This window comes from Babylonia areolata, chromosome 28 (genome assembly GCF_041734735.1).
Source record: "Babylonia areolata isolate BAREFJ2019XMU chromosome 28, ASM4173473v1, whole genome shotgun sequence".
In the NCBI taxonomy this organism is placed as follows: Eukaryota; Metazoa; Mollusca; class Gastropoda; order Neogastropoda; family Buccinidae; genus Babylonia; species Babylonia areolata.
The window spans coordinates 14,553,328-14,567,217 of NC_134903.1; the positions used below are offsets into that span (position 1 = coordinate 14,553,328).

Sequence of the window (13,890 nt, forward strand, 5' to 3'; positions counted from 1 at the left end):
TTGAGTGGTGGTCTGGACGCTAGTCATTCGGATGAGACGATAAACCTAGGACCCGTCTGCAGCATGCATTTAGTGCACGTAAAAGAACCCATGGCAACAAAATGTTTGTCCCAGGCAAAATTCTGTAGAAAAATCCACTTCGATGGGAAAACAAATAAAACTGCAGGCAGATAAAATACCAAAAAATGGGTGGCGCTCTCAGTGTAGCGACGCGCTCTACCTGGGGGGAGAGTAGCCTGAATTTCACACAGAGAAATCTGTTGTGACAAAAAAGAGTTAAACAATACAACACAAGAATGTTGTTTATTTTGTACGGTCGATCAAACGAACGAACGTTTGGCTTTTCCATGGTACTGAGAGGAGCACAATGACAGGAGTATTGTTTGTACGATCGATATCAAACGAACGAACGAACAACATTATGGGTTTTCCATGATATTGAGATAAGCACAATGACAAGAATGTTGTTTGAATTTGTTGTTTTGTTGTTGTTGTGTTGTTTTTTTTACCCAGCTCTGGTGCACAAAATTGAGAAAGTAAACCACCAGAGAGAAAAAATGAAGAGAGAAAATTGAAATAGGAAGAAGAGATAGAAGAGAGAGTGAGGTGGGGGCGAGAGTGAAGGCAGTGAAGAAGAGAAGAAGAGAGAACAGATGAAACGAGAGACAGACAGACAGACAGAGACGGAGACACAGAGAGAGAGAGAAGGTTTAAGAGGAAGCTGGCAGAATGACTAAAACGCTTATCAGAGAGAGAGACAGAGACAGAAAAAAAGAGAAAGAGTTTAAGAGGAAGCTAGCAGAATGACTAAGACCCTTATCAGAGAGAGAGACAGAAAGAGAAAGAGAGAGGGGGTTTAGGAGAAAGCTGGCAGAATGACTAAGACGCTTATCAGAGAGAGAGACAGAGACAGAAAGAGAAAGAGAGAGGGGGTTTAGGAGAAAGCTGGCAGAATGACTAAGACGCTTATCAGAGAGAGAGACAGAGACAGGGGGTTTAGGAGGAAGCAAGCAGAATGACTAAGACGCTTATCAGAGAGAGAGAGATGACTAAGACGCCTATCAGAGAGACAGAGACAGAAAGAGAGAGAGGGGGTTTAAGAGGAAGCTAGCAGAATGACAAAGACCCTTATGAGAGAGAGAGAGACGGAGAGAGAAAGAGAGAGAGGGTTTAAAAGGAAGCTGGCAGAACGACTAAGACGCTTATTAGAGAGAGAGACTGAGAAAGAGAGAGAGGGTTAGGAGAAAGCTGGCAGAATGACTAAGACGCTTATCAGAGAGAGAGACAGAGACAGGGGGTTTAGAAGGAAGCAAGCAGAATGACTAAAACGCTTATCAGAGAGAGAGACAGAGAGAGAAAAAGAGAGGGGGGTTAGGAGGAAGCTAGCAGAATGATTAAGACGCTTATCAGAGAGAGAGACAGAGAGAGAAAGAGAGAGGGGGGTTTGGAGGAAGCTAGCAGAATGATTAAGACACTTATCAGAGAGAGAGACAGAGAGAGAAAAAGAGAGGGGGTTTAGGAGGAAGTTGGCAGAATGACTAAGACGCTTATCAGAGAGAGAGAGACAAATAGAGAGAGAAAGAGAGGGGGTTTAGGAGGAAGCTGGCAGAATGATTAAGACGCTTATCAGAGAGAGAGAGAGACAGCTAGAGAGAGAAAGAGAGCTAGAGAGAGGGTTTAGGAGGAAGCTGGCAGAATGACTAACGCTTATCTGAGAGAGAGAGAGACAGAAGCAGAGAGAGAAAGAGAGACAGAAAGAGAAAGAGAGAGAGGGTTTAGGAGGAAGTTTGCAGAATGACTAAGACGCTTATCAGAGAGAGAGACAGAGAGAGAGGGTTTAGGAGGAAGCTGGCAGAATGACTAAGACGCTTATCAGAGAGAGAGACAGAGAGAGAGGGTTTAGGAGGAAGCTGGCAGAATGACTAAGACGCTTATCAGAGAGAGAGACAGAGAGAGAGGGTTTAGGAGGAAGCTGGCAGAATGACTAAGACGCTTATCAGAGAGAGAGAGAAGGTTTAGGAGGAAGCTGGCAAAAGGACTAAGACGCTTATCAGAGAGAGAGAGAAGGTTTAGGAGGAAGCTGGCAAAAGGACTAAGACGCTTATCAGAGAGAGAGAGACAGAGAGAGAAAGAGAGAGAGTTCAGGAGAATGACTGAGACGCTTATCAGAGAGAGAGAAAGAGAGAGAGATTGTTTAAAAGGAAGCTAGCAGAATGACTAAGACGCTCATCAGAGAGAAAAAGAGAGAGAGGGTTTAAAAGAAAGCTGGCAAAATGACTAAGACCCATATATGCCAGTACAGAGTCCCAGCAGGTCTGGGTTGGAATCTGGATCTGACTTGGAAAAAAAAACCAAAAAAAACTGTGCGTCTAGTCATTCGGGTGAGACGATAAACCGAGGTCCCGCGTACAGCAGGCACTTGGCGCACTGAAAAAGAACTCTCAAGGCAATTAAAAAAAAAAAAAAAAAAAAAAGATTGTCCTCTGGTAAGAATTCTATGGAAGAAATTGACTCTGACACACAAATAGGTACACAAATATCAACGCATGCACTGAAGGCCTGACTAAACGTGCTGTGTTTGGTCAGACGGCATCTATCCCCCCCCCCCCCCCCACCCCCACCCCACCCCACCCACCCCGAGGAGATGGTGGTGTAGGATATATGGATTTGTCCGAACGCAGTGAACGACGCCTCCTTGGAAACGGAAACGGAAACGGAAACATATACCAGGTTGTTGTTGTTGTTATTTTTTCCAGGAATACGCCAACCTCACGGAGTCGCGCATATGGACACTGGCCGACCCCAATATCACCACACCAGCTGTGAGGGAAAGCCTGTACAAGATTGTGATGACCACCTTGAATGCCAAGATGGACTTGGCTGATCGGGCTTTTCTCAACTACACTGACCTGTACAGCGCTTACTTCAATGGCACGCCCGTTTTCAGGTAACGCAGGCTTCATCTTATTATCATTATTATTATTATTATTATTCACCTTGCTTTTTTGACTCACTTGTGTAAACAATGAGAGTCTATGTTTTAACCCGGTGTTCGGTTGTCTCTGTGTGTGTGTGTGTGTGTGTCTGTGTGTCTGTGTGTCCGTGGTAAACTTTAACATTGCCATTTTCTCTGCAGATACTTTGTCAGTTGACACCCAATTTGGCATAAAAATAGAAAAAAATTCAGTTCTTTCCAGTCATCTTGTTTAAAACAATATTGCATCTCTGAGATGGGCACAAAAAAATAAAAAAAGAAGCCAAATTTGGTGTCAACTGACAAAGTATTTTCTTCTTCTTCTTCTTCTTCTGCTTCTCCTTTTCCTTATTCAATCTTTCTTCCCCCACCCCCCCCCCCTGCCCCCCCCTCGTCCTCCTCCTCTTCTTCCTCCTCTTTTTCAACTTGCTTTATTCATTCTTCTTCTTCTTCTTCTTCTTCTTCTTCTTCTTCCTCTTTTTCAACATGCTTTATTCATTTTCTTCTTCTTCTTCTTCTTGATGCTGTTGTTATTGTTCATGTTGTTGTTATTGTTCATGTTATTGTTATTGTTCATGTTATTGTTATTGTTGTCCTCCTCCTCCTTCTCCTCCATCTTCTCTTCTTCTTCTTCTCCTCCTCCTCCTCTTCCTTCTGATTTTTCTTCTGCGTTCGTGGGCTGCAACCACCCACAATAACACGTATATACCAGTGGGATTTTACGTAGTTTTTAACCCCACCATGCAGGCAGCTATGTTCCGTTTTCAGGGGGTGTACTCCAGTGCAAGGAATGTTGGTGTTTCCATGACCCACTGATTGCTGACATGAAGAACAGGAGTTTTAAAGCGCGTATTTGATCCGGGGATGGTGGAGGGGGGGGGGGGGGTTAATTAACGTTCGCATTTGATCTCCTGCGTTCGTGCACACACAGGTGCAGATCTACACACCTGCTGACGTGGAAAAAATTCTCCACTCTTGACCCCCTCTTGGCGCCTCGACCCGGGTGTTCGAACCCAGGACCCGTAGACTGATTTTCCAACGTTTTATTAACCGCACCGTTGTTGCGCCTTTCATATTCAGTTCAAAAGGTATAATTAATAGGGTAAATAATCACATTCAATTGTCTGATTTTGAGTAAGAAAGACATACGTGTAAGATATATATATATATATATATATATATAAGGGAGAGGGATACCAATATATAAATCTATGGGTAGGGGGAGAGGAGAGGGAAGGGGGAAGAAACATTTAAAATAATAAAAACATTCCAAGAAGAGTGTGACTTAATAACATTGTATTGGGTTGACATATTGACTGTAGCTGCAATAAACTGTTTTCAGTGTGTTTATCTGCGTATGCGTGTGTGTGTATGCGCGCGTGCGCATGTGTTCCTTGTGTGTGTGTGTGTGTGTGTTTGTGTGTGTGTGTGTGTGGGCATGTGTGTGTGTGTGTGTGTGTGTGTGTACAGGTACAAATTCCTCAAAGAACCCCGCAAAGACAACGTCTACATCACCCCCAAACCTTTGCTCAAAGAATCCCTCTTCCACTCCAGCTACGCCACCAGATACAGCAACAGAGTCGGTGACGACATCCTCAAATTCAGAGCAGCGGTGGAGAGATTTGCTGAGCTGGCCATGGGCGCTTACGAGAACGGGACTTTGGACAAAGACGACATGTATTACGCCGATGTGGAGTTCCTCTGGCGGGGCAGGCGATACCTTCACAGTAAAAGCACGTTCTACTTTGAGTCCATTGAGTATCCGCTTCGAATAATTCAAGAACGGTTGGCGACCTTCGAGAGAATGTGGAGAACTTACGAAACTGCCGTTCGGGAGAGTTTAAACAACATCGTCAGCCTGAAGAGCTCGCTGTTCGACCTGGAAAATTCCATCCTGAAACGTCTCCATTACAGCATGCTGATGGCGCGGGGTTACGTCATTCACGGAAACGTCACCAAGCTAGAAATTGCCAAAGAATTGACGTCACAAAATATTTACATCGGCATCAGCGACTTGAAAGTGTTCTTCCAATCCTTGAGGCTTCGCGGGCAGAAGATCTTCGACAACTGGGACAAGATTAAGATGGCGACTGCCAGTATTTGGGAGGCCGTGGTCAATGATGAAGATATGCTGCTTTACTACGAGTACAAAAACATGTCGGCGTTTCTGCGGAACATGTCGGACATTGTACAGGAAATGGACGATGAGTTTAACGACTACCGACAACGGTTCGACTTCCGCTTCCTGGTAGGAAGCGCCGATAGCCTGTTTCTGAAGAGTCTGCAAGACCTGATGGCCGACCTGGAGAACTACCTCAAGGTCAGCAACATCGAGACCGACTTCATCAGGTGAATGATTCTCATCATTGATCATCTGTTCAGTTTTTTGCTAGTTTGTGTTCAGATGAGTGGGTATATTTCTTGTGTTGAGAATAGCTCGAAATCATGTGCTATATTTATTTATTTTCATGTGAACAGCGACGAGCTGAGGGGAAAATTGCATCCCGTAGAGGGCCCATCACATTCGGTGGCAGATTCTGTCCAGGGATCAACATTTCTGCGTTGATTTGAATAATTTTTTTCAATAAGTTCAGTACATATTTCTTATAATGATTATGTGTCATAACACCATACTTATGTAAGTGCTGTTCGAACTACTGAAAATTTAGGATTCATGGGGGTGGGGAATGAATGAATGAATGAATGAATCTTTATTTTCCAACGGTGAAGATATTAGCACTTTGGCCGACTTACACATCTTCCGTTGTTCTAAGAGACACACAAACATGTACGCATATAAATGTAGTTATACTGAATACTTAATACATGTATAATGTACGAGTATAACACAGCGTCAAACTGAGAGACAACATCACTCACATCTGTACGGAACGGAAGCGAGTAACACACACACGCACACACGCACACACACACACACACACACACACCAAGGGAAAAACAACAACAAAACCCTAGCATGAATGCTACACATGAATGATTCAAGTGAAATTAACACAGAAAAATAACGATAAAATTTTAAACACAGATGTAAGAGACATAAAAGGCAGCAAATAAGGCGACGGGTAATAGGGATATGGACAGATAGACACATTATGTGAAAGACAGAGAGAGGGAGAGACAGAGGGGAGAGAGAGACACAGACAGACAGAGATGTAAAGATATGTCAGTGTGGGAAAAAAAAAAAAGAGTTGGGTGAGGGTGGTTCACAATTTGTAATACATGTAAGTATACAAAATCGTAGACGTGACCAGACTAGAATTTTATTTCGTTTGTTTGTGTCCACTGTAAAGAGAAAATCTCTGAAATAATATTATATCGCGTGATACGTTATAAGCAACTGATTGACGCATTTCGACATAGTTTGTAAGGATTGTCAGTGACAATATTATACCAGATTTTCGGTCTGGCTTTCGGTAGGAGGGGGGAGAGGGTCAGGCAGGGGAGGGGGAATGAAGTAAAAAAAAAAAAAAAAAAAAAAAAAAAAAAATTGAAAAAAAGAAGAGAAACAAAAATGAAAAAGAGTTGGGTTTTTTTGTTTTTTGGTGGGGTTTTTTGTTTTGTTTTTTGCCAATGAAAAAGGCGCGGGAAGCACTCAAAAAAGAAAGAAAAAAAGCGGGTGCTCCATGACCTGCATGCAACTGAGAACTGCAGCCACCAAAAAAAAAATTAAATAGAATAATATAGAATAAAATATATATTTAAAAAAAAGATTGGATATATTTCTGCTCTTATGTTTTCATTATCTGTCTGTTTTGTATTTTGGGTCTTATCCATACTGAACACCAGTTCATTTAGGGTTGTTATCTTCAGTTGTTGTTGTTGTTGTCGTTATCATTATTATAGTTTCAGTTTCAGTAGCTCAAGGAGGCGTCACTGCGTTCGGACAAATCCATATACGCATTAATTATAGTAGCAGTAGTAGTAGTAGTAGTAGTACTACTACTACTACTACTAGTAGTATCATTATTATTATATTATTATCATTATCATTATTATGATTAATAGTAGTAGTAGTAGTATCATCAATGTTGTTGTTGTTGTTATTATTATTATCAGTAGTAGTAGTAGTAGAAGTGGTAGTAGTAGTACTTGTAGTATCATCATCATCATCATTATTGTTATTATTATTATTATTATTATTATTCTCATTGATGTTGTTGTTGTTGTTGTTATCATTTCATAGTTGTTGGTGTGTTGTTGGGTTGTTTGGGTTTTGTTGTTTTTTTGTTTTGTTTTGTTTGTTTTTAATTAAGAAATTTCAAAAGATTAAAGGCCTCATAGCCTTAAACGGCCATCGAGGACAGTGATTCCATATATCCACAGTGTCCACGAGCCAGTTGCATTGCCTGGTTCTAACTTTTTTGACAGTTACACGTGACTAAATGCCTACGTTGACCGAACTACGTGATTGGTCAGTTCCATACTACATACAGTTAGTAGTAGCGGGTTACGACCACACTAAGCTCTTCCGTCCGAGCAATGCAACTGGCTCCAGCGCTCGGCACAGGAAGGCGGGGCCCAATCCTCTCCTTTCCGCCATCTTGTTTGATTAACCATCCCCGACCGAAGTTGGGTAATAATAATAATAATAATAATGATAACAATAATAATAATGTACATTTATATAGCGCCCTTTCTCTCTAAGAGCTCAGGGCGCTTTACATGAAAGAAAAATATTACAAGTTACATAAAACATTCATGACCACTCTTTTCTCAAAAACCTCTCGCCCCCCCCCCCCCCCGCCCCCCCGCCCCCCCCACACACACACACTCTCCCTTTCCCACTGTACACACATCCAAAGTGAGCTGATATGCACGGTGTTGGAGAACAAGGAAGCTGAGGCTGAGATAGGTTTTAAAAAGATATGTTTTTAGTGATTGAGCGAAAAGCAGAAATAGAATCAGATGCACGGATATGATGAGCAAGGTTGTTCCAGATGTGAGGAGCAGCAAAGAAGAAAGAACGTTCACCATAGGTTCTTGTACTGACACGAGGAAGTTTCAAAAGGTAACAGTCAAGAGGAAGAGCGGGGATTTCTTGCGGGAGTGTAAACACTGATAAGGTCAGAAGGTACCCATTCTTACATTGGTATACTGAGGAAAATGGGAGTAAAGTACCTTCCCCAAGTACACAACACCATGCCGAAACGGGGCCTCGAACCCCTGATCCTTGGTGGAGATTGGAGCAGAAGTCCAACGGCCAACTGATACAGCCAATGCACCCCCCCATTGAGAAATGCTCAATGGGACAAATCGTGTCATGTCGTGAAATAGTGCACCTGAAACATGTGAGTGTAGATTCTCACATCTGCACGTGTGTGTGTGTGTGTGTGTGTTTGTGCGTGCGCGCGTGTGCTCGGCCATGTAGGTGTGCAAGTGAGTGAGAGAGAGCGTGTGTATCTGACTTTGTCTTTCTGGTTCACTGTTTCTTCTGTTAGCCTATTTCCTTCTTTTAATTGTTCCCAGTTATCGCCAAAAAAAAAAAACCAAAAAACGATAGATACGATGATGACAAGAATGGCCAATAACCACTGTTGTCTGTTGGTCGGTCGGTTGGTTTCCGGACATGCGCAGAGAGAACTTCCTGCAGCTGGACGTGTTCTACAGAGAGAAGAGCTATGAACAGATCACCCAACAGATCGCCTATGACCTGTTCGCCCTTCTCTGTAAGTTCCGCTCCGTTTGTCCTGTCTGCTGTTGACTTTGATTTAATCTTCTTCTTCTTCTTCTGCGTTCACTCGTATGCACACGAGTGGGCTTTTACGTGTATGACCGTTTTTACCCCGCCATGTAGGCAGCCATACTCCGTTTTCGGGGGTGTGCATGCTGAGTATGTTCTTGTTTCCATAACCCACCGAACGCTGACATGGATTACAGGATCTTTAACGTGCGTATTTGATCTTCTGCTTGCATATATACACACGAAGGGAGTTCAGGCACTAGCAGGTCTGCACATATGTTGACCTGGGAGATGGTAAAAATCTCCACCCTTTACCCACCAAGCACCGTCACCGTGATTCGAACCCGAGACCCTCAGATTGGCAGTCCAACGCTTTAACCACTCGGCTATTGCGCCCGTCTTTGATTTAATCAATTCAGCTTCACTTTCTCAAGGAGGCGTCATTGCGTTCGGACAATTCCATACACGCTGCACCACATCTGATTGGCAGATACCTGAGCAGTAGCTAAAAACCCGAACGCGCTTAGTTAGGCCTTTAGAGTATGCATATACATTTTTGCTTGCCTATCGGAGCTGAATTTCTTCTTCTTCTTCTTCTCCTGCAGAATTTTGCCGGAGGACAACCACTTTTGTTGCCATGGGTTCTTTTTCAGTGCGCCAAGTGCCTGTTGCACACGGGGTGACCTCGGTTTATCGTTTCATCCGAATGACTAGAACCTCACCATCATCATCATCACCATCAATATCATCATCATCACCATCACTATCATCATCACCATCATCATCATCACCATCACCACCATCATCATCGCCATCACCATCAACATCATCATCATCACCATCAACATCATCACCATCAACATCATCACCATCACCACCATCATCATCGCCATCATCATCATCATCATCACCACTATTTTCATCATCATCATCACCACCATCATCATCATCATCACCACTATTTTCATCATCATCATCACCACCATCATCATCATCATCACCATCATCATCATCACCATCACCACCATCATCATCACCATCAACATCATCACCATCACCATCAACATCACCACCATCACCATCAACATCATCATCACTATCATCATCATCATCATCATCACCACTATTTTCATCATCATCATCACCACCATCATCACCATCATGACTATCCGGCTGACATAGGGGGGTCCATGGAGCTGTCATCATCATCATCATCATCATCATCATCATCATCATCACCACCATCATCACCATCATGACTATCCGGCTGACATAGGGGGGTCCATGGAGTTGTCATCATCATCATCATCATCATCATCATCATCATCACCACCATCATCATCAGCATCATCATCATCATCATCATCAGCATCATCATCATCATCATCATCATCACCATCACCACCATCATCACCGCCATCATCATCACCACCATCATCACCATCACCACCATCACCACCATCATCACCACCATCATCATCACCATCAACATCATCACCATCAACATCATCACCATCATCATCATCATCATCACTATCATCATCATCATCATCATCACCACAATTTTCATCATCATCATCACCATCAACATCATCATCATCACCATCATCATCATCATCATCATCATCATCACCACCATCATCACCATCATGACTACCCGGCTGACATAGGGGGGTCCATGGAGCTGTCATCATCATCATCATCATCATCATCACCAGCATCATCACCATCATCATCATCACCATTATCACCACCATCATCACCGCCATCATCATCACCACCATCATCATCATCACCACCACCATCACCATCATCATCATCACCATCAGCATGACTGTCTCCAAGTGACATTATGGTGTCCATGGGGCTGTCATCATCATCATCATCACCACCATCATCATCATCATCACCATCATCATCATCATCACCATCATCAGCATGATGACCTGTCTCCAGGTGACATTGGGGGGTCCATGGGGCTGTTCGTGGGGGCCAGCGTGCTGTCCATCGGAGAGCTGCTGGACCTGCTCTTCCACCAGAGCATCTACCGTCTGACGCACCGAGCTAGGACCTGAGCCTCCAGCCTCAGTTCAGCCTCCAGCCCCGCCCTGCCCTGTGCTAGAACTCACCCTGCCTTGGGCACGTGCAGTCCGTGAAGCTCGTGCTGCACGCCCCTCTTTGTGTCTGTGTGTGTGTGTGTGTGTGTGTGTGTGTGTGTGTGTGTGTTTTGCTTCTCTGTCTGTGTATTCGTTTGTCTGTTTGTTTGTTAATTCGTTTTGTCTGTCTGTCTGTCTGTCTGTCTGCCTGTTTATATGTTTGCCTGTCTGTCTGAATGTTTATTGTTATGTCTGTCTGTCTGTCTGTCTGCCTGTTTATTTGTTCGCATGTCTGCTTGTTTTTCGTTTCTCTGTCCGTCTGTGTATTCGTTTCTCTGTCTGTTTATTCGTTCGTCTGTCTGTCTGTCTATTCGTTTCTCTGTCTGTCTGTATGTCTGTTTATTCATTTGTCTGTATGTCTGTTTATTCGTTCGTCTGTCTGTCTGTTTATTCGTTCGTCTGTCAGCCTGTTCGTTTGTCTGTCTGTCTGTCTGTCTGTCTGTCTATCTCTTTATTCGTTTGAGTGTATCTGTTTGCTTATTTGTCTGTGTTTGTTTGTTTGTCTGTGCGAGTCTGTTTGTTTGTATTTGTGTGTGTGTGTTTGTCTGTGTGTGTCTGTTTGTTTGTCTGTGCGAGTCTGTTTCTATCTGTGTGTGTGTGTGTGTTTGTGTTTGTCTGTGTGTGTCTGTATCTGTGCGTGTGTTTGTTTGTCTGTGCGAGTCTGTTTGTTTGCATCTGTGTGCGTGTGTTTGTTTGTGTGTGTGTGTGTGTTCAGTTGTCTGTGTATGTCTGTTTGTTTGTTTGTCTGTGTGTGTGTTGGTTGTCTGTGTGTTGGTGTGGGTGAGGATAGCCAGTGTCCAGGGAAGAGGTGTGTGTGTGTGTGTGCGTGTATGTCTTCTCTGTGTGTACGTTATATCGTGTCTGTTGTGTTGTTTTTGTTTGATGATGTGTGTGTGTGTGTGTGCGTGTATGTCTTCTCTGTGTGTACGTTATATCGTGTCTGTTGTGTTGTTTTTGTTTGATGTGTGTGTGTGTGTGTGTGTGTGTGTGTGTTCTCTGTGTGTATTCCTTAGACGCTATACCGTGTCTGTTGTGTTGTTTGGTTTGATATCTTTGTGTGTGTATGTGTGTGTGTGTGTGTGTGTGTGTGTGTGTGTGTGTGTGTGTGTCTTTTCTGTGTGTATTCCTTAGACGCTATACCGTGTCTGTTGTGTTGTTTGGTTTGATATCTGTGTGTGTGTGTGTGTGTGTGTGTGTTTTCTGTGTGTATTCCTTAGACGCTATACCGTGTCTGTTGTGTTGTTTGGTTTGATATCTGTGTGTGTGTGTGTGTGTGTGTGTGTGTGTGTGTGTGTGTTCTCTGTGTGTATCCCTTAGACGCTCTATCGTGTCTGTTGTGTTGTTTGGTTTGATATCTGTGTGTGTGTGTGTGTGTGTGTGTGTGTGTTTGGGGTTTTTGTGCGTTCGTGTGCGAGAGTGTTTATTGGAGTATTTTCATGAGTGTTTCTCTCTCTCTCTCTCTCTCTCTCTCTCTCTCTCTCTCTCTCTCTCTCTCTCTCTCTCTCTCTCTCTCTCTCTCTCTCTCTCTCACAGAGAAAGATTTTGAACGAAAATGTGATGATTGTCAACAGCAAGATGTTTGAACGAAAACGATGCTATGATGTTTTTAACCCAGAGAGATATTGAACAGAGGAATGACTGTCGTGTTGTATTTGTATTTGTATTCCTTTTTATCACAACAGATTTCTCTGTGTGAAATTCGGGCTGCTCTCCCCAGGGAGACCGCGTCGCTACACTACAGCGCCACCCTTTTTTTTTCTTCTTTTTTTCTTTTTTTTTTTCCTGCGTGCAGTTTTATTTGTTTTTCCTATCGAAGTGGATTTTTTTTAACAGAATTTTGCCAGGAACAACCCTTTTGTTGCCGTGGGTTCTTTTACGTGCGGCTAAGTACATGCTGCACACGGGACCTCGGTTTATCGTCTCATCCGAATGACTAGCGTCCAGACCACCACTCAAGGTCTAATGGAGGGGGAGAAAATATCGGCGGCTGAGCCGTGATTCGAACCAGCGCCCTCAGATTCTCTCACTTCCTAGGCGGACGCGTTACCTCTAGGCCTTCACTCCACAGGATACGTTGGGTCATAGACATGAACTTTCGATAGCCACACATGAAAATGAAACATCGTCACTGAAGTACAGATTCACTTTCAGCTTCTCAAGGAGGTGAAACTGCGACCCGGCAAATCCGCATGCGCTACACCACATCTGCTGGGCAGTTTCAGTTTCAGTTTCAGTAGCTCAAGGAGGCGTCACTGCGTTCGGACAAATCCATATACGCTACACCACATCTGCCAAGCAGATGCCTGACCAGCAGCAGTAACCCAACGCGCTTAGTCAGGCCTTGAGAAAAAAAAAAAGATAAATACATAAAAAAAAATATTTTTAAAAAAAAGATAAATACATTAAAAAAAGAGAACTACTACTACTAATAATAATATGAAAAAGGCGCCAAAACTTGGTGAAGTCAACTATAAGCGTACAAAATAAAATGAAATAAATAAATATATATATAAATAAATAAATAAATAATGATAATATAATTTTAAAATAAAATCAAATTAATTAATTAATAATAATAATAAATAAATAAAAAAAGACAACAATGATGATAAATAAACAAATAAATGTAAAAAAAAAAAAAATGCAGACACACATTCACACATACACACACATATGCATAACAGATATGCACCAAACATGCAGTTTCACAGATATGAAAGCACAGTCAAATACACATAAACGTACATGAGCCCCAACACACACACACACACACACAGATGTCTGACAGTAGCATAACCCAACGCGCTAAGTCAGGCTTTGAGTGCATGCATGCATGTATATTTGCGTACCTGGCAGAGTGGATTTCTTTCAGTCAATTTTGGCCAGAGGACAGCGCCTGAGTTATCATGTCTTCTGGGCTTTAATTTCAGTGCGCCAAGTGCGTGCTACTGCACACAGGTCCTCGGTTTATCGTCTCATCCGAATAACGCGACCAGACGCTCAGTTTGGTTTTGGGGGGATGGGGAGGGGGGTTGGGGGGGGGTGGGGGGGGGCGACAG

At 43.1% G+C, this 13,890-nt stretch overlaps 1 protein-coding gene across 1 annotated transcript in view; it reads left to right on the forward strand.

Annotated features, from left to right (window-relative positions):
- LOC143301990 (uncharacterized) overlaps positions 1 to 10,860 on the forward strand; it is a 44,133-nt gene extending 33,273 nt beyond the window's left edge. Inside the window, exons 11-14 of the mRNA XM_076616473.1 lie at positions 2,757 to 2,947; positions 4,445 to 5,323; positions 8,570 to 8,661; positions 10,632 to 10,860. Coding sequence (XP_076472588.1) covers positions 2,757 to 2,947; positions 4,445 to 5,323; positions 8,570 to 8,661; positions 10,632 to 10,750 — 1,281 coding nt within the window. The 3' untranslated portion in view covers positions 10,751 to 10,860. The remainder of the gene's footprint in view (positions 1 to 2,756; positions 2,948 to 4,444; positions 5,324 to 8,569; positions 8,662 to 10,631) is intronic.
- The last annotated feature ends 3,030 nt before the right edge of the window (positions 10,861 to 13,890 follow it).